This window comes from Cervus elaphus, chromosome 18 (assembly GCF_910594005.1).
Source record: "Cervus elaphus chromosome 18, mCerEla1.1, whole genome shotgun sequence".
NCBI lineage: Eukaryota > Metazoa > Chordata > Mammalia > Artiodactyla > Cervidae > Cervus > Cervus elaphus.
Window position 1 is genome coordinate 117,492,224 of NC_057832.1, and position 27,591 is coordinate 117,519,814.

General features: G+C 45.9%; 1 protein-coding gene across 3 annotated transcripts; it reads left to right on the forward strand.

Moving 5' to 3' along the window:
• Nucleotides 1-5,747: 5,747 nt before the first annotated feature.
• Nucleotides 5,748-21,335, forward strand: ZNF212 (zinc finger protein 212). Of its 3 annotated transcripts, none has more exons than XM_043872854.1 (5): nucleotides 5,748-5,892; nucleotides 16,910-17,345; nucleotides 17,450-17,576; nucleotides 18,568-18,654; nucleotides 19,430-21,335. In XM_043872854.1, exons 1-5 carry the CDS (start codon nucleotides 5,756-5,758, stop codon nucleotides 20,236-20,238), a joined length of 1,596 nt encoding a protein of 531 aa, XP_043728789.1. In that variant the 5' UTR covers nucleotides 5,748-5,755; the 3' UTR covers nucleotides 20,239-21,335. The 3 variants fall into 3 exon arrangements, with proteins under 3 accessions (XP_043728789.1, XP_043728790.1, XP_043728791.1); XM_043872855.1 differs by having other exon boundaries at nucleotides 19,433-21,335; XM_043872856.1 differs by having other exon boundaries at nucleotides 16,961-17,345.
• Nucleotides 21,336-27,591: the final 6,256 nt, after the last annotated feature.

Sequence of the window (27,591 nt, forward strand, 5' to 3'; positions counted from 1 at the left end):
TGACTATCTCCTATTACAAGAGAAAGTGAAAGTGAAGTCGCTTAGTCATGTCCGACTCTTTGCGAACCCATGGACTGTAGCCTACCAGGATCCTCAGTCCATGGGATTTTCCAGGCAAGAATACTGGATTGGGTTGCCATTTCCTTCTCCAGGGGATCTTCCCGACCCAGGGATCGAACGTGGGTCTCCCGAATTGTAGGCAGACGCTTTACCGTCTGAGCTACCAGGGAAACCTGAAGACGCCCATTTAAGAGTCAAGAAAGGTCCTATATCCAGTCTCAGAAGTATAAGCCAGTGTTGGTTACTGGGTGCATCCCAATGGGATCAATATCCTTTATTGGTAACATATAGTGTCAAAATCAGCAGTCCTGCCCCACCTCTCAATGATTTGGGGGTGATGAAAGGTTTATTTTCCTTAGTTAATGCATGCTTTCTGGATTCTCAAATTCACATATCTCTGCCTTAGCTCCCTTACTCCTTCTGCGGTCCCTCACTCCTAGGACACCCAGAGAAACCCCCAAATCCTAATTTACTCTGGAGGGCAGTTTAGTTTTATCTTTGCTCACATTCTGCCTTCCAAGCCCTGCCCAGGAGCCTATTTTTTCACAGTTAAAATGCCCAGTAAAACTCCTTTGGTGAACAAAATACTGTTTTCCCTCTGAAAGGAGTTCTGCACAGTTTTTAATCAATCAATGAAGTTTTGAATAGATTTTACATTGATCCATTCAAAATTCAAAATGGATAAAAGGATATGCAAAAAAAAAAAAAAAAATCTTGTCACCCAGACACCCAGTTCCCCTATCTGAGCCTGACCAGTCAACCAAGGAGCAAGGGGAAGTTTCTGGGAGGAATCCGGAATTATTCATAGACTCAGAGGAGCCACGGAAGCATCAGGTCCGGTCAGGGGCACAAATGAGTCATCTCTGCTCCTTCCTCTGTGTTGGGGGTTAAGTTACTCCAAAAAATGGGGACAAGACTCTTTCTGACTCACATTTAAAGCTTCACCAGGAAGGAAATTAACCTGCTTCCTCAGCTCCAATTAAAAGGATTCCAGGGACGAACTTGAGTCACAGGCCCACCCCTGGCTCCGTTACTGTGGACAGGAGGTGAGGGTGCTGTGACGGGGCTGCTTTGAGTCAGACGCCTGCCTTTCACACAGTCACGAGGGGCTTCCTTGGTGGCTCCCTCGTAAAGAATCCACCTGCCAATGCAGGAGCCATGAGTTCGATCCCTGGTCTGGGAAGATCCCACATGCTGCGGAGCCACAGAGCCTGTGCAGCACAACTATTGAGCCTGTGCTCTTAAAACCAGAGAGCCGCAACTCCTGAGCCCATGCGCCTCAGCTAGTGAGGCCCTTGCACCCTAGAGCCTGTGCTCCCCAACAAGAGAAGCCTCTGCAATGAGAAGCCGGGTACCGCAGCTAGAGAGTAGCCCGCCGATGACTGCAACCATGCTGTGATGAAGACCCAGCACAGCCAGACATAAATAAATAAAAATAAACAAACAAAACTTTATATTATATACATATTTTAAATTTTATTTGTAAAAATAAATTTTTATAAAAATAATTTTATATTTTAATTTTATATATATTTATTTTTATATTTAAATTATATATATATATCTCAAACAGTCACTGTGATCAGGCTGGAACTGTCACTGAACAAGATGGTGGCAGCCCTTTGAATTACATGACTTGAGCCCAGAAAAAGCCGTCCCCAAAGGGGAGGGGGTGCCTATCTGCTCAGAGGAAGGGAGACGTGCTAGGCCGGCAATGTTGACAGATGCCCACTACACGAATACAGACACTTAGGGTTGGGGTGGCTCAGCTTGAGCCCAGGAGTGTTCATTCTGGGATTCTCACTGACCCAGACGCTGTGTGGAGCATGCTCCCCAAAGGGTTATTGATGGGAAAGGAGCAAAAAAGCTATGGTCCCTGTCAGCTAGAGACCTGCAAGATAGTAAGGGGAACAGACCACAAAAGTAGGTCTCAAAGCTGTGGTCTATAAATGTTCTTGATTTGAAAAGGATGTTTGGCCATATGTATATGTACATATATATGTTGATATGTATGCTATAAATCATATGATAGAAAATTTAAGGGGCAAGATAACTATTTAAAAGCATTATTTTATTTTTATGATTTTATATATTTATTTTTGGTTGTGTTGGGTCTTCATTGCTGCACAGGCTTTTCTGTAGTTGCGTCTGGCGGGGGATGCGCTTCGTTGCTGTGCAAAGGCTCTTCATTGCAGTGGTTTCTCTTGTTGCAGAGCACGGTCTCTAGGGTACGCAGGCTTCAGGAGTTGCGGCTCTTGGGCTCTAGGACACAAGCTCAGTAGCTGTGGTGTATGGGCTTAGTTCTTCCTAAGCGTTTGGGATCTTCCCAGACCTGGGCTTGAACCCGTATCTCCTGCATTCGTAGGTGAATTCTTCACCACTGAGTCACCAAGGAAGCCCTAAAGCTTTATTTTAAACTTTATATTATTTGTGATTCGAAGAATACTTTTTTTCCATCACTAAAAAGGCAGGTTTGAGTAAGATAACATCTAAGGTCACGTTCAGTTCTGCACGTTACATTCATATTCCACAGATGTAGAGACGACAGGATACAGGTACTAATAGTAAATTTCCTTGATTCCGCTAATACCGCTGCCACCAACGGGAATAATTGTGAACCGCATTGAGGTTCATTTAAAGGCCTGTGTCAAGATCTGAGTGTCGGTGGGAAAGGAAAATGGGTGGCTTCTAAGAGATGCAACAAGATGACATTTATCTCGGTGAATTCATTGCAGGTAAGGCATAGAGACCTTGCCAAAGTGAAAACAAGCCAAAATGAGAAATTACTCATTACTGAGTGCTTGCTCTATGGCAGGTATTCTGCCACACAAGCACCTTTACTAGTATCTGTTATTTCACAGAGTAGTGGGAGGAGGCATGCTTCTTGAGCTCCTAACCTGGGACAGGCACTGTTCTACGCACTTGATTTCAACTAACTCATTTAATCTGCAAACTCATTTAATACCTCTATGAAATATGTGCTACTATTATTCTTCACTCATAATGAGGTCATGGAGGTGATGAGAAGTTCAAGACTTGCCCAATGTCCACATCTAGTAAGTGGCAGCACTGGGTTATAGACCCAGGAGCTCTCACTCCTTGGCCCACTTTCTTTTATTTTTTTTTTACAATTTATTTATTTATTTTATTTCATTGTTTCTGGCTGTGGTGGGTCTTCGTTGCTGCACATGGGCTTTCTTTAACTGTGGCGAGCGGGGGTTATTCTTAGTTGCAGACACAGGCTCTAGGGTGCACAAGCTCAGTAGTTGTGGCTCATGGGCTCCAGGGTGCACGGGCTTCAGGAGTTGCAGCACATAGGTTCATTAGTTGTGGCTCTTGGGTTCTAGAGCACAGGCTCAGTCGTTGTGGTGCCTGGGCTTAGTTGCTTGGCGGCCTGGGGTATCTTCCCAGACCAGGGATTGAACCAGTGTCCCTTGCACTGCAAGGAGTTTTCTTAACTGCTGGACCACCAGGCAAGTCCCTCAGTCCACTTTCTAAACTGCTGCACCATCTCTGCAAGCCGATCAGACTGCAAACCACTGCCGGGTGCTGCCTCCCTTGACACTAGAAATTTGATGTAAGTATTTTTCTAGAGTTTCAGACTGGGATGCTGAATCTTGCTGACTCTCAGAGACTGGTGGATAAGCCAGAGTATCGGTTTAATAATGTCCATGGGTGGTCTGGATATTTGCATCAGCCTGATCTACATGTTGTTTCCCCGAAGCTACATGGGAACCTACATCATCAGAAGTTTGCCTGGTGCACACGTGAATTCAGTAGCTGAACCATTTAATGATCTTGGTATCCTATGTCCTGATATGTCTGCCTTTACAATCATGATACTTTTTTTTCTGTCTGACAGTACATTTTTGTTGGTTTGAGACATATCTCAGCCAATTTTTCTCAGCCCATTCCATTTTTTCTTTAGGTATATTAATGATTCAATTGCTTGTGGATCTGGTTGCCCTTGACATCATGCCTTCTCTTGGAGCTGACTTTCCCTATCCTTATTTTTTGATTCAATCATCCAAAAATATTTATGAGCATTTCTGTGTGCAAGAAACAGAGGATAACAGTGGAGGGCTTATCCACTGTTATGGATTATCCACTACCCATAATTACATTATGCATAGTAATTAGTTTGCACAATTACTATGCAAGCTAATGGGAAAATGAGGTTATTTCAGATAGTGACAAATGCCCTGAAAAATTATTAGGTAACAACACTGAGTGTTGGGATGGAGGAGGGTGTTGGGCTGTAGACAGTGTGGTCAGGGGATGTCTCTCAGAGGAGGAAAAGTCTGAACTAAGCCCTCATGCTAAGAAGGAGCCAGTCACATGAACATACTTTTCTGTTGATCTTCAGATTTTAGTTCTCAGGGAAAGTGCTTCATGCCTATCATTCAAAGTGGAAATTCATCACCTGTCTCCATGGAGACAATGTGGCATGAATCACATAATTATTATTGCATTAGTGCTGTGTATTGCGTGCTCAAATGGTGAAGCAACCATGCTTTTCAACCCAAACTGAGAATGCGTGGTTTAATATGAAGCATGTGGGCTGGATGGGCTCTCTTGGATTTTCCAAAGCATGATTATTATCACTGATAGGCTTCAGTGGGGTGGTCTGGGCACCTAACCCCCTGTTGATATGCAAAATGTGTTTCTGGTTTCTAAAAAGCAAAGCAACAGGTGTATTTTTGGATAAAACTGCTTGCCATTTGGGAGCGTGTCCCTTTTCCCCAACCAGATTACAAGTTCTTCCCTCAGAGAAATGTCTTGAGTTTTATATTTTTAAAAAACTTTGTTTTACATTGGAGTATAGCCAATAATAATACTGTGAGAGTTTCAGGTGGACAGTAAAGGGACTCGGCCATACTTATACGTCTATCTATTCTTCTGCCCTGGGCTTCCCTTGTGGCTCAGCTGGCAAAGAATCCACCTGCAATGTGGCAGACCTGGGTTTGATCCCTGGGTTGGGAAGATCCCCTGGAGAAAGGAAAGGCTACGCACTCCAGTATTCTGGCCTGGAGAATTCCTTGGACTGTATAGTCCATGGGGTCACAAAGAGTCGGACACGACTGAGCGACTTTCACTTCTTTCATTCTCCCCCATGAGTTTTACACATTTTTAAATCTGTCAAAGCACCTACCAGAGTGCTGGAGAAGCAGAGGTCTATGTGTTGTGTGTCAGTCGCTCAGTCCTGTCCGACTCTCTGCGACCCCATGGACTGTAGCCCAACAGGCTCCTCTGTCCATGGGATTCTCCAGGCAGGAATACTGGAGTAGGTTGCTGTTCCCTTCTCCAGGGGGTCTTTGGCGCCCAGGGGTCGAACTTGGGTCTCTGCATTACAGGCAGATTCTTGACCGCCTGAGCGACCAGGGAAGGCCTCCAAATCACTGAGAGATGAATTTGAATGGAATTAAGTGTTTGATAAGGAGTGGTAAACGTATCACGATAAAAACTTAGACAATATTGCTTGTTTGGGGTTCATTAATGAAGCTATGGTTATACGAGTCTCGTCTTAAATTCGCAACCGGCCCTTGACTTGGAAAGACCCAGTCCTGCGTCCCTCTCCGGCTGCATGCCGAGGTGTCGTTCACCCTCCTGCCGCACGGGGGCGCTAGGGGAAACCCCGCGCGGGGAGGACCGGCGGGTGGGGCCCGTCTTGGCCCGGGAGGGCCGGACTCCCACAATGCACCTTGCATCAACACGGCGCTGGGGGCGGCTGCCAGGAGGTGCCGGCGGGTGCCCCAGGAAACCCCGCACGCAGCCCGAGGCGTATCAGACGGGCCCCGGGTGGCAGCCATGGCGGAGCTGGCACCTGTTCGGGTAAGAGACCTCCTCGTGCGGGCCCGGGGGCGTGGTGGGGGTAGCGGAGCCCCCGGAGGGGGGCTGGGCTTCGAGGTGCGGCCCCGGTGGGGCTGGGCGTCGGTGGTCAGCGGCTGGCGCGGGTCCACGCTGACCTTCCCCCGACTACCCCAGCTCCCTGTCCTCTCCCGGACGGTTCTCTCCGCGTCGGCCTTTGCCCCGGCGTCTTCGCCGAGAAACTTCTCCGAGGCTTGTTTCATGTTCTTCGATTTGCTACCGTCCCGACCTGTTTTCGTCGCGCCCTAAGAGAGTCCGTTTCCAAGCTGGTGAGGAGGCGCGGATGGGAAACCCTGGGTCCCCGTCATTGCCAGAGAACTTACCCCGTGTTCCGGGACCCCAGGACTCTGCTTCTCTGTGACCAGCCCGTTGTCGGCCTGATGGGGTTGCCCTCGTTCCTTCTGCCGTACTGTCTCCTGCTGCAGACTCTGCCCGGAGTTGCAGCCGCGCTGGTTGAAGTTAAGGCTGGGCTTTCTCTCCCTGGGGGGCAGGTGTTATCCTCACGGTGTAAGTTGCTGGCTTTTTGTCTGGGAAGCCGTCGATCTGTTTCCGTCTCCTGTCCCACATGTCCCCATTCAGGGAATGGCAAGACGTGGAGCTTGGGCACGGAGTCGGGAAACTGGGTTTTAGCCAGTAACTCTGCTCTCAGCTATCTAGTCTAGTGAGTTCAGGCAACTGTGTTCACTTTAAGCCTCTGTTTTCTTAGCTGTAAATTGAGTGTTGTTACTATTTACTAGATGATCTGGTGGCTCAGCGGTGAAGAATCCGCCTGCAATGCAGGAGACCCAGGTTCGATCTCTGGGTCGGGAAGATCCCTTGGAGGAGGCCTTGGCAACCCACTCCATTGTTCCTGCCTGGAGAATCCCATGGACAGAGGATACTGGCGGGCTGTAGTCTATAGGGTCGCAAAGACTAGGACATCACTGAAGCGACTGAGTTTGCATCACACAAGGTTCTTGGCAGCTCTGACATTCTCTTTTTACGAAGTGTTGGTTACTTTGATGATATAAGGATTTGCTGTAGAAAGGGCAGGTGGAGTTCAGTTGGTCGTTAGGGCAGCATTTCTTGATCTAGAGACACTTTCAGAATCATGTGAGAGGGCTAAGGAGATCCTGTTGTGAAATTTGACCATGAGCTGGGTGCGTTGTATTTGATTCTTGTGGGAAGTCAGTAAGAACTAAAGATTGGGAGACTTAATACAGTGTTTGTTTTCAGTGAATTATGACAAGACACAAATGTTCATGATATCACTATATTTACCTCATTTGATTCCTTTAAGCTAAGGTGATCTAGTCAAAGACTTGCCTTTTCCTCAAGACCACATTGTAATACTAAAGTTGGGCTGGAGGACACATTACTAACTTCAGAATACTTCTTCCTAACTGTTCAGTGCAGTTTCCTGCACGACTTCAACAGACCTTGTTAAAAGGAAGTCTTGTCCTCCAAAACCCCCAAGTATGCTTTAATTTATGGATCTATCAATGCAGAACATATTTAAATTGTCCTCGAGCATGTTTCGTCTCTTGTCTTCAGATAAAGGATTCTGTAACTCTTAGTTTGACAGTATGGTCAAAGGGTGCCCTGATGAAAACAACCAAAAATTCTGAGGGGTGGGGGGAACAAATATATTTGAAATGTAGTTAGTAAAAAATATGAAAGAGCCCAAAGCCTAAGTGAAAGAGTGAGTTCTTAAGAGATAAGAAGGATTTCTGAAGCCACCTTTGAGGACATTTGCTGAACATTGATTGATACAATGAATTTGTAACCTCAAGGGGCATTGGAAAATAGACAAAACTCAGAGCCAAAGATGGGAAGTCTCAGATGCCTTCAACTCCAGTCTCATAACGTGAAACTTCAAAGGGCAACCCTCAGGGTGAACTGGAAGTAAGCTCTTACCTCTCGGGAGTGACTGCAGAGAAAGCCTTGACAAACCTTGGTGCTGAGAGATGGGTGCCAGGTGCCCCTTGAGGATTCATGTTGACTCTCCAGGGGGCTTGTTGCCTGAATGCATAGGACCTTGGTGTCTGGGAAACCTTAAGCCACGAATTTAAAGTAGAGCCTCCAGCTGTCTATCAGAAATGAACCCAAATCTCTGAGGTATTCAACACTTAACTCAGACTGCAAATAATTCTTATAGATACAATCTAAGGAAAAATGAATTCCCAATAAAAAGTTATGCAAAAAGTAATGAAAAACTCTGAGAAAAAGCCAGTAAAATGAATGGGCAAAGAATTAGCCATTCAGAGATTTCAGAGGTTGCAATTTCAGAAGAAAAACATATTGGAATTCCAGTAGGAAAAACACACAGTCTGCACTGGAGGCCATGTTTGATGAGTGGTTAATGGCTGAGGATATCATAGGACTGATGCAAATACAAATACTTAGAAGCCCAGTAGATCCCAATCAGGATAAACATAAAGAAATCTCTACCTAGACACACAATGGTGAAGGTACAGAATACAATGCATAGATAATTCTTTAAAATGATTACCTTCAAATGAACCATTGTTAAGACTGATGAGGTTCATCTCAACAATGCTGGAAACCAGCCAGCAATAGATTGGCATCGTGGAAAGGCTAAAAGAAAATAACTATGTTGTCCCATATTTATACTTCTCAAAAATATCTTTTTAAAAAATGGTGAAATATTTTCAGACAGAACTGACAATTTGTTACTAGTATACTCATTAAAGGAAATTCTAAAGAATGTACTTCAGGTACAAGGAAAATTATCCTAAGTGGAAAGTGATAATGTAAGAAAATATGATGATCCATTAAAATGGGTGAATCTAAACAACTATTGTCTGAATAAAAGAGTAATACTCTTTTGTGTATTAAAAACAAAGATAGAATTAAAATACATGGCAGCAGTTGGCTCCATAGCTCAGGGGTTAGAGCACTGGTCTTGTAAAATACATGGCAGCATTGATATAATCGTTAGGAAGAGATGATCAAAATTCAGATGTTTAAAGTCTTTGTAAGCAGTTTCTAGGATGGTTGCTAAAAGACTAGACATTGGCTATATAACTTAAAATTTAAAAGGGGGAATAATAGAATAAGAAAAATATCCATCTAAAAGAAGGCAAGAAACAGGATGGGATAAATAGCACAAATAAGGTAAAAATAAATAAAAATAGACCAACAATTACAATAAGTGTAAATGGACTAAATGTTTTAGTTAAGAGGCAGAGATTGATAGGATGGTTTAGCAAATGGTTTATAAGAGAGATGACTAAAAGAAAAAGCTATAAAAACAGTTGACTATAAAAGGATATGAAAACATGTACCAGGCTGATACTAATCATGGGAAAATTGGGGACTTCTGTAGTGGTTCTGTAGTTAAAAATCCACCTGCCAGTGTAGGGGACGCGGGTTCAGTCCCAGTGCAGGAAGGTTCCACATGCCGTGGAGCAGCTAAGCTCATGTGCCCCAGCTATTGAGTCCTTGTGCTGCAGCTCCTGGAGCCAGTGCTCCGCAAGAGAAGCCCCCACAGCGAGAAGCCAGTGCACTGCGACGAGGAATAGCCCCCACTTGCTGCAGCTAGAGAATTCCCATGCACAGCAACAAAGACCCAACACAGCCAAAAATAAAAGAATAAACAGTATTTTTTAAAAAGGAAAATTGGCTTAGCTGTATTAATATTGCTAGAGATAAAGGGCTACTACTGCTTTTATTATGGTAAAAGACTTCATTTGCCATCCTGATAGAATGTTTCTAATCTATGTGCATCTAATTATATAGCCTCAAAATATGTAAAATAAAAATTGATAGAACTACAAGGAAAATTCACTGTCATAGTAGAAATTTTAACACAACTTTAGTATTTTATGAATAAAAAGCTAGTAAGGGAGTAGTGCCTTCAACAGAGCTTTCTGAGATGGTGGAAATATTCTCCGCCCTGTTCAGTGAAGTAGGAGCAAAGTGCATGTGGCTGTCGAGCACTTGTAACGTAGCTCAATAGCTGGGGAACTGAAGAACTCAATTTTTAATTAATTTTAATTAATTTACACTTTAGCATCTGCATGTTTCTGGTGGCTGTTACTGTAGGGTAAAGGAGTTAGAGAAGGCGATGTTCGGAAAAAGAACGAGACCAGCACTTTATAGGAACAGATCACCTTTAAAGAGGCGAGAAGGGGCAGCAGTCAGATTAGTGAGCGGCTGCACTAACCCAAGAAAAGCATAAGTATATAGAGGCATATGTGTGGAAATCTACTGTCCTAAGGGGGCCTGTTCTTCTCCAAGGTTGTTCGGAGTAGTTATCTCATAAATGGCTGGGGCAAGAAATTCTGGAGATTGGCCAGAGGCTGGGAGCGGCTGGGAGCTGGGCGTAAATTTTTTTTCTTTGGGTGAGAGAGTTCTTTGTTTTGCATAGAATGGTGGGGAGGATCCCAAGGGGAGTTTTAACTCCAGGCTATTTTGAGCCATGTAACTTTCCTTCAGTTACAGTGTGCAGCATGGACACAGAGGATAATAATTTTTTATCCACATAGCTATCGATAATATAATTTCAGTGTTTCGAGAGATTAATGAAGAAAAAAGAGAGAAGGCAAAAATGCCCTATTAGAAATGCAAGCGTATTCTAGTGGTTGATGCTGACTGCAGACTGGGACCTTAGGCAGAGTTATTGAACAGAGCATGACCATTACCACCAAGATCATCCCTGTCCATGTGGCTTGGGATTCTTCAGGTGATTCTAGCATCTGCCCATAATGTGCTCCACTTGACCAAACTGTCCCTGACAAAGCCGCCTCTAGTTGCAGATTTGTGAGCAAAATACATGTTGTCGTCTCAAGCCAGTACGTTTTGGAATTATTTATGATATAGCAACTGATGATTGGAACAGATACCTATGGAATATGTTTAAATATCAAAAGATATTAAAAACACGTTAGAAAAGGAGTATATACTGTGAGCGGATTGAAACATTTTTATTCTAAAGATGTCATTTCTCAGATTTATCTATGAATTTGATGCAGTGCCAGACAAAATCTGTAAAGATATTTTTGTGAAACCTTTCAAACTTGGAGACTATCACCAGGCCAAAAATAATCAAGATACTTCTGTAAAATAAGTAGGAGGGACTTGTCCCAGGTATCAATAATTATCAAAAAGCTGTGTCATTAAGACGGTAATTTTTTTGGTAAAGCAGTAGAAAATTGACCCATAGAACAGAAGAGACATGCCAGAAACAGACTGATTTCATGTATGAAAACTTGATTTATGACAGAGATAGCAGGTGAGTTTTTCAATATATAGTATTAGATCTGTTGACTTCCCATATGAAAAGTGAGGTTTGCACTGTACACAAATACTGTCTCAGTTCTAGTTGAGATAAATACTTAAATGTGAAAGTCAAAACTATCAAGTGTTTAGAAGACAGTATCGTGTGATATAGATGTTTTTTGTACACCTGACTTGAAAGTTCAAACCAGAAGAGAATTAATACTGATGAAAAACTCACCTACATTAAAACTTTATATTGAACAGTAATAAAGAGAATTTTAAAATAAGGCACAAATAAGGGAAGTTATTTGTAATACATATAACTGATAGATTAGCATACAGAATTTACAGACAAATTGTGTTAGACAACCTCATAAATACTTAGAGAAGTCAGATAACCCAAAAGATAAATGGACTAAAGACTTCAGCACTGAAGGGGAAATTTGAATGGCCAGTACAATTAAGGAAAGATGCTTATCCCTTGCTAGTAATAAAAAAAATGCAGATGAAAACCATGATGAGATATCATTTCACATCTACAGAGGGACACGCACAAGGCCTTCCCTGGTGTCTCAGAAGGGAAAGAGTCTGCCTGCAGTGCAAGAGACCCAGGTTTGATCCCTGGGTCCTGAAGATCCCCTGGAGAAAGAAATGATTACCCACTCCAGTATTCTTGCCTGGAGAATTCCATAGACAGAGGAGCCTGGCGGGCTATAGTCCATGGGCTTGCAAAGAGTCAGACATGACTGAGCAGCTATCACTTTCACTTTGCTAGAGGGACACAAATTTTATTTTGACAATGATGATACTTACAGACTTCTTATGGGAGTGAAATTGATAAAACTACTTTGGAAAACATTTGACATTATCTGTTTAAATTCAGGATGTGTATATACCCTATGAGCCAACAAGTCCCTTCCTAGGACTATGCTCTTGGAAAACTTGCCCATATCCACTAGAAGCCAGGTACAGTTCTATTCATCATACTACTGTTTGTAATGATAAAGATGAGGAAACACCAGTAGTGGAATGGAAAAATAAATTGTGGTGTAGTCACAAGGTAGAATATTATACAGCAGTGAAAATGAATTAATCAAAGCCACCTGCAATACCAAGCTGTTCCCTGGAGTTGTAGAAGAGTGACTTGTTTATGTAAAATCCTAAAACATGAACAATGAGAAGAATATATTTTTTGGAAACAAACGTGGTAAAAAAAAAAATGAAAAGGGGCAGTTAATAGTGAAAAACCAAATTTGAGATAGTAGTTACTTCAGAGAGTTGCACGAAGGACTGTAAAGTTGATACATAAATAAAACAGACGCACACACAGGCATGCCTCACTGTGTTGCACTTTGCTTTACTGCCCTTGACCGTTTCTGACCAGTGAAGGTTTATGGCAGCTCTCTGTTGAGCAAGTCTATCACCTGCCGTTTTTCCAACATATTTGCCCACCTCGTATCTCTGTGTCACGTTTTGGTGATTCTCAGAATATTTTGAACTTTTTCGTTGTTATTATATTTGTTATGGTGATCAATGATCTTTGATGTTAATACTGCAAAAAAGATTCTGACTCACTGGAGGCTCAGATGATGGTTAGCATTTTTTGGCAATAAAGTATTTTTAAATTAAGGTATATACTGTTTTTTAGACATAACGCTATTGCATTAGATAACAGAATAGTGTAAACATAACTTTTCATATGTACTAGAAAATCAGAAATTCATTTGACTTGCTTTATTGTCATACCTGCTTTATTGTGGTGGTTTGGAACTGAACCCATGGTATCTCCAAGGTAGTCTGTGTGTGTGTGTGTGTACATATGTGTTTAATTTTAATTAATTAGCTTTTTTACCTGAATGCTGGTTACACAGAGATTTGTTGTCACTACTTTATATATTTTATGTATTACGTAAATATTCTTTTTTTTTTTAAGCAACCTTAAATATCATCTAGTCCAGCTTTGTCAAGTATCACTTTAGAGTGTTGTTTAATGTTTTACTCAAGCAGCTTGTAGGTTTCCTAAGAGCAGGGACTGTGTCTCATAAGCAGTGATTGTGAGTTTCAGACCATAGCTGCAGGCCCGGTGTATGATACATGATCTGACAGCAAGATACAATTTGCAAGCAGGACTGTCCCAGAAAATCCAGAAATATGGTGAGTGTAAGTGTACTTTTTAAAGATTTCTCATTGCCTTAAGGAGTATTCTTATGTATGAAATCTAAGGAAAAAATTATAGAGGAGTATGTGTTTAGTGAAAAAGTCAAACAAGCAATAGTTTATAATCAAAGATTAAAGTCCCTCTCTCTTACATCCTGAGGCTGACTTGTGTTAGTATAGTTTGGTGAATATCTTCCCACACCTTCCTATGTGCTAAAACAAACATATACACTTATCTTGTCTCTTCTTTAGGAAAATGAGGTCATAATAAATGTATTTCCCTCAGAGTTGCCTTTTATCCTATCAGTGTATGATGAACATTCTTCCAGATCATAGACATAGATCTAACTCATTCTTTTTAACAATTGTGTAACATCATCTTTGTGCCACAGTTCATTTAACCATCTTCTTACTGATAGACATCTAGAGGGAGTTCCCTTGCGGTCCAGGGGTTAGGACTTGGCACCGTCACCGTGCCGCTAGTCACTTCAGTCGTGTCTGAATTCCTTGTGACTCTATGGACTGTCGCCTGCCAGGCTCCTCTGTTCATGGAATTCTCCAGGCAAGAATACTGGAATGAGTTGCCAGTTCCTATTTCAGAGGATCTTTCCAACCCAGGGAGTGAGCCTTCATTTCTTGAGTCTCCTGCGTTGACAGGTGGATTCTTTACCCACTGAGCCACCCGGGGAGCCGGTCACTACTGTGGCCCAGGTTCAACACCTGATCAGGGAACTGTCCTGTAAGCCACTTGGTGCAGACAAAAAAAAAGACATCAAGATTATTTCCAGGTTTTGGCTCTTCCAAAGAATGTTGTCATCTTCGTATGTATGTCACTGAATAATAATCTGTTTATTTTTGAAGAGTCCCTTGGTGGTATCACTAGGTGAAAGGGTTTTTAATGATCTTTTGGATATTTTCTTCCCTCAAAGTCTGTAGTATTTTTCATTCCTTCCAGGAATGTTTATGAGGGTACCAGACTTACCACGTCATAGTTGGCTCTGATTGTTGTTCCCTTTCCCTCTCTTTCATATTTCTCAAACAGGTTGATGAAAAGTGATTTCACTTGGTTGTATTTGCGTTCCTGATGGTTGTCTTTTCATTTGCTTACTGACCACCTACATTTCCACTTTTGCAAATTACTTATAGTCTGCAGTTTTATGTTTGGGTTATTTATCTTTTCTTTCTGATTCTTATCCTGTTTACAAATATTCGCTTCCTGTTTGTCTCTCAACTTTGTTTATGGTATCTTTTATGATAGCTAACATTTTCTCCTTCCTTGATATTCTGCGTCCTGTTTACTGAGATATAATTTACACACAATATAATTCACTCCTTAAGCATAACTGTAGTTCAATGAGTTTTGAAAAATCTATAGCCATCATATTACCAAGTTATAGAATATTGTCATCATCATCCCCAAAAGTACTCCCTAAGTAAGTAATTTACTCCAGTCCCAGCCCCTGGCAACCACTGATGTGTCTATAGTTTTGTCTTTTGCTGAATGTTATGTAAGTGAATGCAGTATGTAGCATTTTGTGTCTGGTTTCTTTCACATTTGTGATCTTGAGATTCATCCATGTTGTTATAGGTATCAATAATTCGTTCCTTTTTATTGCTGAGGAGTATTCTGATATAAGGTGGAGAAGGAAATGGCAACCTACTCCAGTATCCTTGCCTGGAGAATTCTATGGACAGAGAAGCCTTGTAGGTTACAGTCTGTAGGGTCGCAAAGAGTTGGACACGCTGAGTGACTGACACTAACCATTCTGGTATAAGGTGTATCTTTCCTAGGGCCACTGTAACAAAGGCCCACCAGCTAGGTGGCCTAACCAGCAAAGTGACTGTCTCAGTTCTGGAGGCTAGAAGTCTGACCTCCAGGGGCCCACAGGGTTGGTTCTTTACGAGAACCGTGAGGCGGCATCTGTGCCCTTCTCTCCCCTGGCTTCTGCCGGCGCCAGGTGTTCCTTGGCTTGTGGCAGCGCAGCTCCAGCCTCTGCTCCAGATCCACATGTGCGTCTCCACACTGTGTCTTCCCTCTGTGTGTGTGTCTCCGTGTCTGTATTTCTCCCACATTCTTAGGACACCAGTCACTCTGGATTAGGGCCCACCCTCCTGACCTCATTTTAACTTGATGCATGGTGAAGACTATCTCCAAGTCAGATCACATGGGGATTAGGACTTCCTCCTGTGCTTTTGGGGAGACACAGTTCAACCTATAACGAACGAATGGATCACCATTGGTTTGTTTATCCGTTCACCAGTTGATGGACATTCAAATTGTTTCTGTCATGATAGATAATTTAAAACAAAAGAAAAGAGGAAGCTTGGCTTGCCTGCTCTTTTTAGCCTTTGAGGACGTGGAAGAGGAGGGATGTTATTTCTCTGCTCAGATCCCAGCCCACCTTCCTGTTTGGAAAACAGTGCTAGCAAGTAACACAGTGCTGGGCCACAGAAAGGAAAGAGACTCCAAAAAACTAGAGACTTTTAAAGGCAAAATGTGTAGTGAAATGATTTTATCCAGTAATCAAATTTTTTTTTGTTTCATTTGTATTTTTCTTTTACATTAAACTTTTCTTCACATGTTTTTTAAGGGGGATATTTAAGCCTTTGATTTAAATAGCTCAGTAATGAACTGAGTTGGTTACCTGGACTAGGTCACGGCCAAACTTAAATGTTCAGTTCTGTGCCATTGGTTGGCCTCATCTCATCCCCTCTTTCTCTAGACCATAAGCTCAGGCCCTGGCAGTTCTTCCAAAGATATTGCCTTCCAATGTCTTGTTCCCCATGTCCTCATTATAGTTAGAGAAGCAGCCTTGAATAAAGTGTGTGCCATATAAGAGAGTATGAAGCTTTGGGGGTTTAAGACTGACATGAACACACAGTGTGGGCAAGAGGACAGCTCAGAAACACTTCCCAGGTGTTGGTTTTATTAATTCTGAGCTTCAGCCACTGTCAGGGACAGACCCTAAAAATGTGAAGCCTAGGGACAGTGCCCGAGGACTCAGGTCATTTAAGTAAATGTTTCTGAAGGATTCAGTTTTCACTATCCTCGTTGGTAAGTTGCAAAGGTGAATGTGGTGAGTCTTGTTGGTCCTGCTAAGGAATTTTGTCTTGATTGTGGAGAGCCACCTGCAGGGCTGACGTGATCCACTGCGAAGTCTGGCAGGAGTGTGGAGGTGAAAGGGGATGGAAATCACATCATTTATCATAGCAGAGTACCATACATACTCTAAAATATCAAATAGAAAAAAATTGGCTTAAAAACATGAATACTGACACTGGAAAGTCGTACTGAAAAGGCTGGCTGTGAAACGCAGGTAACAAAACACTTACGATGCCAGTTTTGTTGAAAAACAAAATAAGCTAAAAGATGGGGGCGGGGGGAACCTGTAGGAAACATACCAAAATTCCAACAGCCTGTTTCTGGATGGTGATATTTCACATACATGTTTCTTTCTTTCTCCTTTTCGGTTTCTTCTTCTTACGGCATGTATGTGTAATCTGAAGTATCAGAGTATGAAAGCACATGCTTTTTAAACTAAAAAAGAAAAAAGTAGAAATGAGGTTCCATAGTGTTCCTGGACCCCTTGTGTGTTTTTAGCCTGTTGTTTGGAAGAGATCGCCTGACCCTGCACCTGGTTCTTCAGCACAGGAGGAAGCACCGCTCCAGCCCTCTGACTTCCTCCACGCCGCCCCCACAAGCAACGGAGAAAAGCTCCTACCTGGAGACCACAGAGATCTCACTCTGGACCGTGGTGGCCGCCATCCAGGCCGTGGAGAAGAAGGTGGAGTCCCAGGCCGCCCGCCTGCTGACTCTGGAGGGGCGGACGGGGACGGCCGAGAAGAGGCTGGCCGACTGTGAGAAGACGACCGTGGAGTTCAGGAACCAGCTGGAGGGCAAGTGGGCCGTGCTGGGGACCCTGCTCCAGGAGTACGGGCTGCTGCAGAGGCGGCTGGAGAGCGTGGAGAACCTGCTGAGGAACAGGAACTTCTGGGTCCTGCGGCTGCCCCCCGGCAGCAAGGGCGAGGCCCCCAAGGTGAGCCTGATTCTTAGGGGCTGGCAGTGAAGATTTCTCAGTGGCCAGCTTTTCCTTTGTATCCTTGATCGGAGGCCCTCACTGTGTGGCATTTGTGATTCCAGGTGTCCAGGTCACTTGAAAATGATGGAGTCTGCTTTTCAGAGCAGGAGTGGGAAAACCTGGAGGACTGGCAGAAGGAGCTCTATGCCAACGTGATGAAGAGCAACTATGAGACTCTGGTCTCTCTGAGTAGGTAGCTTTTCTCCCTGAACCTCGCCCTCAGACATCCTGCAATTCCTGACCGAGGCGTTTATGACCCGGGCTTCACCTGGGATTCTCGTGGCTGTGAGTCCTCTCTTGGCCTCAGCCGGGTTGAGTAACGGGAGTCTCCAGGCCCTCAGTTTAGGAAGACTCTTGGAAAGGTTTTGTATTTCTTCTCTGTATTCACGTAGTCAGTTCTTGATAACGTTTATACTAATAGATAAAATGTTGTCATGTGCGTTAGAGTGTAACACAACTAGGATACCTCAAGCTGTTTTTAATACTTAGGACGGCTTGACAAGAAATCCTTTGTTACCTGGGATGGGCAGGCAGCAGGGACTCACCAAACAAGGTTTCTTGGCATTTACCTGGAATTACAGCCGGTCCTGTGGTTTCCAAGTTCATATTGTGTTGATTAGAAGTGCTGCTTGATAGATGTTCATCTTTATAGGTAAAATAGTAGACGCATTTTGTTTGGTTCTAAACTCCTTTAGAACCGAGGTCTGTGGAGGCTTGTCCAGAAGGCCGGTGTGACCGGAGCGGAGGGAGGGAGACGGAAGGGGAAGATGGTCAGAGAGGAGACGGTGAGCTTGGCTGGGTCGCAGGTGCTGGTGGCTGTTGCCTTGTCTGTCCCAGTGGGGACAGCAGTGCTCACCTTGCCTTGCAGGGCTGTGGCCCAGGTGAAGTTAGACCCCCGGAAAGGAGCCCCCGTCCGTGGGAGGTGGGGGTGGTGTTGGGAGGAAAGCAGGGAGCTCTGGGCCCTGGCCCCCAGCAGCTGAGAAGGAGCATTGAAGGCGGCCATTAGCCAAATGGATCCTTCGAATTGGCCGTAATTTTCTGAATTGTCCAAAACTGCTAGGGGAAAGTGACTGTGAATCTTCTGAAGTTTTACCTTCAGCTCCTTGACTTCGGTCGCCTTGTTCACTGGCAAATGACCAGTCCTGTCTTCTGGGCTCACGCTGTGCCCTTTCCACCCCAGAGGTGCTCGGCCAGCCCGAAGGAGACATGGAGTTGGGTGCAGAGATGCCGGGTGACTTGGAGGAGGAAGAGTCTCGTGGCCACCCAGGTGAGTGGCTCCAGAATTCCACCCCCGTCCCGCCCCCGGCAGCCTTTCGTGAGCTTTGCCACCACCAAACCGCCCCACGCTGATTGTCAGTCGCCTTGTCCAGCGTTTATTCTAAACTCCTTTATGGTTGTCTTGAGTTCACCTCTAATACGTGGCTCTTACCTCCTTCACTGCTGCGGGGAGTCCTTGAGACTGGCGGCCGCCTCGCCCTTCCGTGTCCGTACAGGGTAGAGTACCTGATAGACATGAGTCAGAACCCAGCGGAGACAGAGCAGGGTGGGTCAGATCTGCAGGAGTGAGGCTCGCTGGGCAAGAGGCAGGAGAAGCCACTGGGAACCAGGTCATCTGGGGAGACTATGTAGGAAGAACGGAACTGGATACTGGATCTCTAAGCTACAGGTTTAGGTGTGTGTTTGTTTTATTGTTCACATTTATTATTTTAACACTCTTAACACTTAAAGTAGCTTATGCGTTACCTGTGTTTTATCTAGCCATTTTCTACAGAGGTTGAAAGCAAATTTGTGGACAAGCTTGGAGAACTTATAACAGTGTCTGTAAGCATAATGTATTTAGATTCCAATCAGCACGTCTCTACCTGAGTATAGGTTTAGTTTTTCAGGTCTTGCAAGCCACTCAGTCTCCTCCTCTTTCAGATTGTCCCAGTTCCCTTGGTCCTGGGGTACTCTAATTTGAGCCCTTCTGAAGCTCGCTGAGGTGTGTTTAGCTCTGAAACAACCTAGACTGTGATCTCTTTTGTGGTTATCCTTTCTCTCAGCAGTGGAGGAGGTCGTGGTCAAGCAGGAGACACAGTACACGCAGGACAGCTCCGCGGACCTTCCCGGAGAGTGCTCGGGCTTTGCCGACGAGCAGGCTCTCCTGAGTCCGGAGCAGGCTGAGCTCTGGGATGGGCAGGGCAGGTCCATCCTCTTGGAATCAGGTCCCGGGGACACTCGTCTGGAGGAGCCCACCGAGGGCGGGAGAGACCCTGGCAGTGGCAGAACTCTGGGCTGCCCCCCGAAGCGCAAGTGTCACAAGCAGCTGCAGCCGGGTCGGGAGTGTGGGCAAGGCCTGCAGCTGAGAAAGGACAGCGCTGGCCCCTGCAGATGTCCCGAGTGCGAGGCCTCACACCCGCAGACCCCCTCGAAGCCAGAGGCGAGGCCCCGGCCCCAGCTGAAGCCCCCAGCCCGGAAGGCGCATCCGCTCCAGTGCGACGCGTGCGCGAGGAGCTTCCGCTGCCGGGTGAGCCTGCTGACCCACCAGCGCTGCCACCTGCAGGAGGCTGCCCGGGCCGGCCGCCCGGCCCAGGAGCGGTTCTCACCCAACAGCCTGGTCGCCCTGCCCGGCCACATCCCCTGGAGGAGGAGCCGGGGCTCCCTCCTCTGCGGCTACTGCGGCAAGAGCTTCAGCCACCCGTCGGACCTGGTGCGGCACCAGCGCATCCACACGGGCGAGCGGCCCTACAGCTGCCCGGAGTGCGAGAAGAGCTTCGTGCAGAAGCAGCACCTCCTGCAGCACCAGAAGATCCACCAGCGGGAGCGGGCCGGGCTGGCCCTGCAGCCCGCCAGGCCCAGCGGCCTGCTCTAGGGGTGCCAGCCCCTCACCCAGCGGAGGGGGGGTGGGGGGAGCTGGCACTGTCCCCCAACAGACACTGCAGGGTCGGAGACTGACTTCTCCCTGAGGGGGCTCTCTCTGGTTTGCTTTCCGTGGCCGGGCGCTGGGCCGAGCCCAGAGGCTGTCCTGAAATCCAGGGGAGGCGGGGAGCCTGGGCCAGGCCTCTCCTGCCGTCTGTGGTTTCCCGTCTGAGCAGAAAGTCACAGGCTGGGTGGGGCTGTCTGACCCTGCCGGCCGGGGGCCTCTCCCAGCCTCTGGGTCTTCCCAGGGGTTGAGTCCGAGTCGGAGGAGTGAGCGGGCATGTGGATGCACAGCCTCGTGGGTCCTCCTCTCCTGTGGTCTCCTGGTTCCGGACAAGTAGAGGAGATAATTAAAGGAACTGCTTGACCTGCTCTGAAGAACCTTTTTTTTTTGGTGGGGGGGAATTAGATTTTAGTTGATGAAGAAAGCCCGGCGCTGTTTAAATTCCCAGAGTCGTAGAAGTTGTTCCTAACAGGGGGACCTGGCTTGCCCTCCAGGAGGGAGTCACTCACGGGCTCGCTCAGCCCACCCACATTCAGTCAGGCCAGAGGCCGGGACGCAGTGCTGAGCCCCCTGTCGTGGGGGTCCTGGGCGCTCCGGGGGGGCTAACCGACCACGAGGGACAGCGTAGTGAGGGAGCCCACAGAGCCCCTGCTGGGCGGGGAGGGTCCAGGAGAGGAGCTGGGGTACGGCTGCTTCTGCGAGGGGGGCTCCTCCCTGCCCTTCCAGCCCATCCCAACTGTGCTTCCACAGCCTCCGAGGGTGGAGAGCCCCGTTTTCACTTTGGGTTGGTCAGCTTGTACCCGTGCGGCAGTCCCTTGAGTTGGTCCCTGTTACACCAGTTGTTTCTTGAGGTGGTTCAGATCACACACCCTGCACACTTGTTCTGGGCCTGATTTCCTGAGAGGATGGAGAAAAAGCACCGTGTCTCTCAGGAGTGTTGGATGCCCGCCCCCTGCTGGGGGGGCGGGGAGCTGGGAGCGGGCTCCTGGGTCCTGTGTGTGTCCCCTTTGATGATGTGCAGTTGCTTAGAATAAAACTTGCTACTGGCAAAAAAAAAAAAAAAATGCTCCTGTTTGATGGCTTTCTCCATTTGTCGAGAATTCCCTCCTGGGGCCAGGGTGAAGGCATCGTGGCACAGCCTGGCCTGCACCTTCCTTGAACCCGGGCAGCAGAGAGGAGGGCACGCAGGGGATGCTCGCCAGTACCTGTGGTGGTCGAGGACTGCAGACAGGCTGAGTGTCTGAGTCGTTGGGAGGTGGGCGATAGGGAGGGCAGGTGAAACGCGGTGGTACATGAGGAGTCATGGGAGGCAGGAGTGTTGGCATAGGTGTCCACGGAGCCGTGTGGGTCCATCTTAAATACTTGGTGCTGGTGGGGGATGTTTAAGAAATTGAATGTGATCTATAACAATACCATTTCTGTAAATTAAAAATGCATGTGTACGTGTGTGAGTTGCTCTGTCGGGTCCGACTCTTGGCAACCCCATGGGCTATAGCCCACCAGGCTCCTCTGTCCACAGCATCAAATCATTTCATAAGAACACACAAGTGAAAAGTTCTATACAGGCTTTATGGTTGCCTGTGAGGATAGTGAGAGGGATGTGGGGTTCAAAAGGGACAGATTAAATAGAAATGAGCTTGGTCTCTGTAAGGTAAGGGATAATCTTGGTGTGGAAACAGAATGGGGAGGGACATTGTCATAGGGCAAGGCCCTGAGAGGTGCTCAGCTTCACCATGTGCAGGAAACCTCTGGAGAATCTCCTGAATCCCTTCTCCAGCCTCCTCCCTGCGACCTTTTGCATTAGAGACACCCCGTTATCCCATCCCAGGAGTGCTTTAATGTGACCGGCCTTTGCCTTGCATCGTAGGGAGAAAAGCAAAATACGAGATAGAGTCCTGTTTCTCCAGCAAAGTCAGGTTCTTCTTGAGGAAGGGAAGTGATTGTATCAATCTATCGAACTAGTGTAACAGTGGCAAGAATGCTGGAGTGGGTTGCCATTTCCTCCTCCAGGGCATCTTCCCAATCCAGGGATCAAACCTGTGTCTCCTGTATTTCTTAAATTGCAGGCAGATTCTTTACCCATTGAGCCATAGGGGAAGCCCAGTGTTTTCACTGGAAAAGACCCTGATGCTGGGAAAGATTGAGGACAGGAAGAGAAGGGGGCAACAGGATGAGATGGTCGGATGGCATCATTGACTCAGTGGACATGAGTTTGAGCAAACTCCAGGAGGTAGTGGAAGACAGAGGAGCCTGGTGTGTTGCAGTCAATGGGGTTGCAAAGAGTTGGACAGGACCAAGTGACTGAACAACAACTGTTTTAAGTTCTTCACGTCAAAATGAACTTCCTCACAAGACCCTACGTGGTGGGTATGGTTATTACCCCATTTTCCACGTGAGATGAGAGACCCGAGAGGTGATGTAGAAGCAGAGCTGGCTGTGAACCAGGCCGTCTTGCCTCAGAGCCCACACACTTGACCACAGCTCTGTTGCTTCTGGTGGACCACGATTAAGGACCTTGTGTCTGAGTTGGATTCTAAGTCCTTGTTACCCAAAGCGTGGCCTCCGCACCGGCAGCATCGGCCTCCCCTGGGAGCCCGGTAGAATTGCAGACTCTGAGCCTCACTGCATCAGAATCTGCCTTTTCACAGGATCTCCGGGACATGCTCGGCTCACAGAATGTCCTGTTTGCCAGTGATACAAAAAAATCTTGCCTGCTTTAGCTGTCCTTCATTGAAAGCCTGCTCTGTTGGGTGATGAGAAGGTAACAGGCAGTGCAGCTGCCTGAAGGACAAGGATGATCAAGTTAGCTTGAAATCAACACATGGTGAGGAATGAAATGCCGAACACCAGCGGCTAATCGGTAGTATCTTGCTGTTCCTGCAGATAAGATCCTCATTGTCATCCACCTAGCTTTTCATTCAGTAACCTAATTGATTTCCTATCCCTAATCACATCCTTTTTGCTACCAGAGTTATTGTCCTGGAACATAAATTGGACATGGCCTTTCCTCAGAGCCTTAGGGCAAGCTTTTAAGTGTAGAGCTCAAGACTTAGACCGCCTATCCTGCTTGGGTTTCTTCACCTTTCATACTAAATTCTCTATGCTGCTGCCGCAGTGGGAGTCCTTCATTTAATCAGTAAGTCATACTTCCCCACGACCACATTCAGCTCATGTGTTGCCTCTCCTGGGAATGCCCTTCTCTGTGAGTCAGGTATTCGATAACCATTCCCTTGTGGCTCAGCTGCTAAAGAACCTGCCTGCAATGCAGGAGACCTGGGTTCGATCCCTGGGTTGGGAAGATCCCCTGGAGTAAGGGAAAGGCTACCCACTCCGGTATTCGGGCCTGGAGAATTCCATGGACTGTATAGCTCACGGAGTCCCAATGAGTTGGACATGACTGAGCGACTTGACACTTTCACTCAGTTTGTAGACCCACTTTTGTGAAAGCTTCCCTTGTTCATTTCTTTTGTTCAGCAAATACATGTCGAGCACCTGTTATTGAGGCACTGTTTTAAATACTTGGGTTAAGGCAGTATAGAAAACAACAATCTTTGCCCTGGTTGAATTTATGTTCTATCAAAATCTGTTTCCTTAAATTTTTTTTTTTTAATTGAAGTATATGATATCCCTGGCGGTCCAGTGGCTAAGACTCCATGCTCCCAAAACAAGGGGCCTGGGTTTGATTCCTGGTCAGGGAACTAAATCCCACATGCTGCAACTAAGTTCACATGCCACAACGAAGATTAAAGATCCTGAATGCCGCAACAGAGCTGGTGCAGCCAGATGAATAAAACACTAAAAAAAAAAAAAAAAAAGAATACCATGTACTGTAGCAGTCAAATAAAAAGATGAGAAAGTTATTTTTAAAAAAGAACACTAAAATAGTGAAGTATAGTTGATATACAATATGTAAGTTACAGGTGTACACTATAGTGATTCACAATTTTTAAAGGTGATACTCTATTTATAGTTATTGAAAATATGGGCTATATTCCCTGCCCTGTACAATATACCCTTGTAGCTTCTTTTGTGCATAATAGTTTGTACCTCTCAGTCCCCTGCTCCTATGTTGCTCCTCCCTGCTTCCTTCTCCCTGTTGGTAACCATTAGTTTGTTCTTTGTGAGTGAATATAACTAGTATGTTGTATTTTTAAGATTCCACATATAAGTGATCCACATATAGGTGATATCATAGAGTGTCTTTCTGTAGCCGACTTACTTCACTTAGCATAATACCCACCAAGCCCATCCACGTTGTCACAACTGGCAAAATGCCACTTTTTTAATGACTGACTAGTACTCCGCTGTGTATGTGGACCACATCTTTTTTCCATTCACCTGTTGATGGGCACTTAGGTTGCTTCCGTGTCTTGGCTATTGTAAACTGCTGCTGTGAACACTGGGGTGGAAATCTGCCCTCCTCGTGTACTGTACTTTGCACAGCCTTAGATTTTGTTCACTCGTGAATATCCAAGTCTCCTCCATGTGCAAAGTCTGCAGAGGAAGGGTAAAAGGTTAATAAAACTGGGACTTTGTTCTTGGGTTTACAGGTTGTCAGGGATATCTAATAGAAGATTGAAAACTATATGTCCTAAGTGAAGCTAAAGTCTGTAAGAATTCGGAGAACAATTACATTCAGCTGTGGGACACTGGGAATGGCATTATGAGAGATGCCTTTTGAGCTGGACCTTTAAGGATAAGTTGAAGTACATTCTAAAAAGGAGCGACATGACCAAACGACATTATGGGGTGTGTACCAATAAACACCAATTCATTTGACTCGGCTGAGGTTGGGGTGGGAGGAGGGGAGTAGTGGGGGACGTAGTTGGAAAAAGAGGTTGGGATCAGACTAGGGAGTTTGGATTTTACTGAGTTAGTAATGGGGAGCTGAGAGTTTTGAGCAAAAGGGTGATCTGTATCCAGTTGTGAATTGGGACGATTACCCTAATAAGAGCTTTTGTTTTTGTTGAGGGCGGGGGCGCACGGGGGATATGTGAGAGGTTTTTGAGTGAGACCAGCAAGAGCCGATGAAGGTCTGATTGTGTGTAGCTGCAGCTGGAAGAGAGCGGTGGACAAGATCACGGAGGTAGAGTCAACAGGAGGTGATGCTGTTTGAAGGCAGGGACCGGGTGTCAATCGTGTCCGGATTCCACAGCTCTGAGCTTGGAGGCTTGGCATGGAGGTGCTCACCAGACGTCCGCTGAGTGAATAGGTCTAACAGGAGTTCACCGAACAGGGAGCCCAGTGCTGTCTCAACAAGGGAGGGCTTTGTGGAGCAAGGGGATTTGGTTATCCTTCTGGTCTCCCTCTAATACCTCCCATCTTGCTACTTTAGAGGGGGTGTCCACTTCCTAATCTAAAGGTAGGGAGGCGTGGGAATCCTCTTCCCCATCTCCTGGCCGAGGATGCAGGGGTGGGGTCACTGGCTTAGAGTACCTTGACCCTTCCCTCACCCTACATGACCCTAGGTGGTGTTTGAGTGGCCCTCAACCTCTGACAAGCCCACCTTCCGCCGCAGAGGCTGATGGTCGACTGTGCTAGAGTGGCCTGCACCCGGGTGGGGTCACCCCGTCCCTCCAGGGTCTGTGTCTCTACTGTGGAAATCCAGCATTGTCAGCTCTCCCAGAGGTACTCAGGCCCTGGAGACCTGCTCCAGAAAAGAGAAAATCCACAAGAGAAAGATTAATAACTAAGGATGCATGTCATCTTAATTTATATTAGAGCGACACCTGGCCTGACATCCCGGCTGGTCTGCTCAGGAAACCACATGATGGTGTCAAGGTTTTGTATTTTTTGTTTAATATATTTATAAAATCAGAGCCTGGGAATGGGAGGCAGCTTTGGGAGCTAATGGGCAGGGCAGTGTGATCACTCAACCAGCAGAATCAACACCTCGTGGCAAACAGAAACAAAATTTTGTATGCCTCCGCCCCACCGACTCCAGCCTCAGACCTGGAAATTCTGAGACCCGTGTCCAGCAATCTGTATTTTAATAAGCACTCCAGGAGATCAGGACACTAAAACTTGAATACTGACTTACAGAAACTCTTTTCTGAAAAACTCTGACCACCTGTCAAAAATGAGAGCACTCTTCCCGGAGCAAAGCCTGTGAAATTCTAACATCTTCTTCCTCTCCCATCCATTTTCCAGACTCTTTCTGTTTGCCTTGGACATTAACTCTTATTTTATGAGATCACAACTTATAAAATTATAAGAAATTTGTAGTTCTTAATACATTGGTCTGCCTGACCCCTGCTGAGAACTGAGGGGTACACTTTTGTTTGCAAACTGTCTTAGATCAGGTTACTTCAACAAGGATTCCCAGGATGAACAATACCATATATACTTTGTTACTTAAAGTAATACTTCCTAACCTTGTCCCAGATTCTAGGGGTGCACCTGACCTGAGGAAGGTATCAATTCTTTTTGCGTTCTTACCCACTCCAGTGTTCTTGCCTGGAGAATCCCATGGACAGAGGGACCTGGTGGGCTGCGGTCTCTGGGGTTGCAAAGAGTTGGACACGACTAAGCAACTAACACACAAACTATGTTAACTGACCTCTATGTTAATTACGTTAACTATGTTAACTTTTGCTTGGATCAAGATATATGGGCTAATCATTTTCTCCCTCCCTCCCAAGAGAAAAAAAAGAAAGAAAACATAAAGAAACTAAACTGCAGACTAATTTCTAACTGTTCCAAACCTGGAAGAGTTTCCAGGCTTGTTGGACAGAGTGAGATTATTGCGAATTGCAGAAAAGATAGAAAGTAAAGCTTAAACTGTATACAGCATATACATATATTTTTATGTGTATACATATATACATGTATACAGTATATACATATATATACATATTTTCTGGCTGCCCTGCACCTTAGGTCCCCAAGCAGAAATCGAACCCACACCCTCTGCATTGGCAGGGTGGAGTCTTAGCCACTGGACCACCAGGGAAGTAAAGCATATTTTACTCTAGGTGTATGCACATGAGCGCCGGCTCAGTCGTGTTCCACTCTTTGCAACCCCACGGACTGTAACCCACCAGGCTCCTCTGTCCATGGGCTTTTCGGGGCAAGAATACCGGAGCGGATTGCCGTTGCCATTCCCTCCTCCAGGGGATCTTCCCGACCCAGGGATGGAACCCTGTTCTCCTGCCTTGCAGGCGGATTCTTTCCCACTGAGCCACCTGGGAAGCCCGTTTGAGTTTACATTAGGTGATTAAGTGGTTTTCCAGAGTAAGGCTCTGTGGGTTGCAGATGAGAGGAAAACAGGTCCCAGATTGAGTCGTTTATTCCAAATGCCTC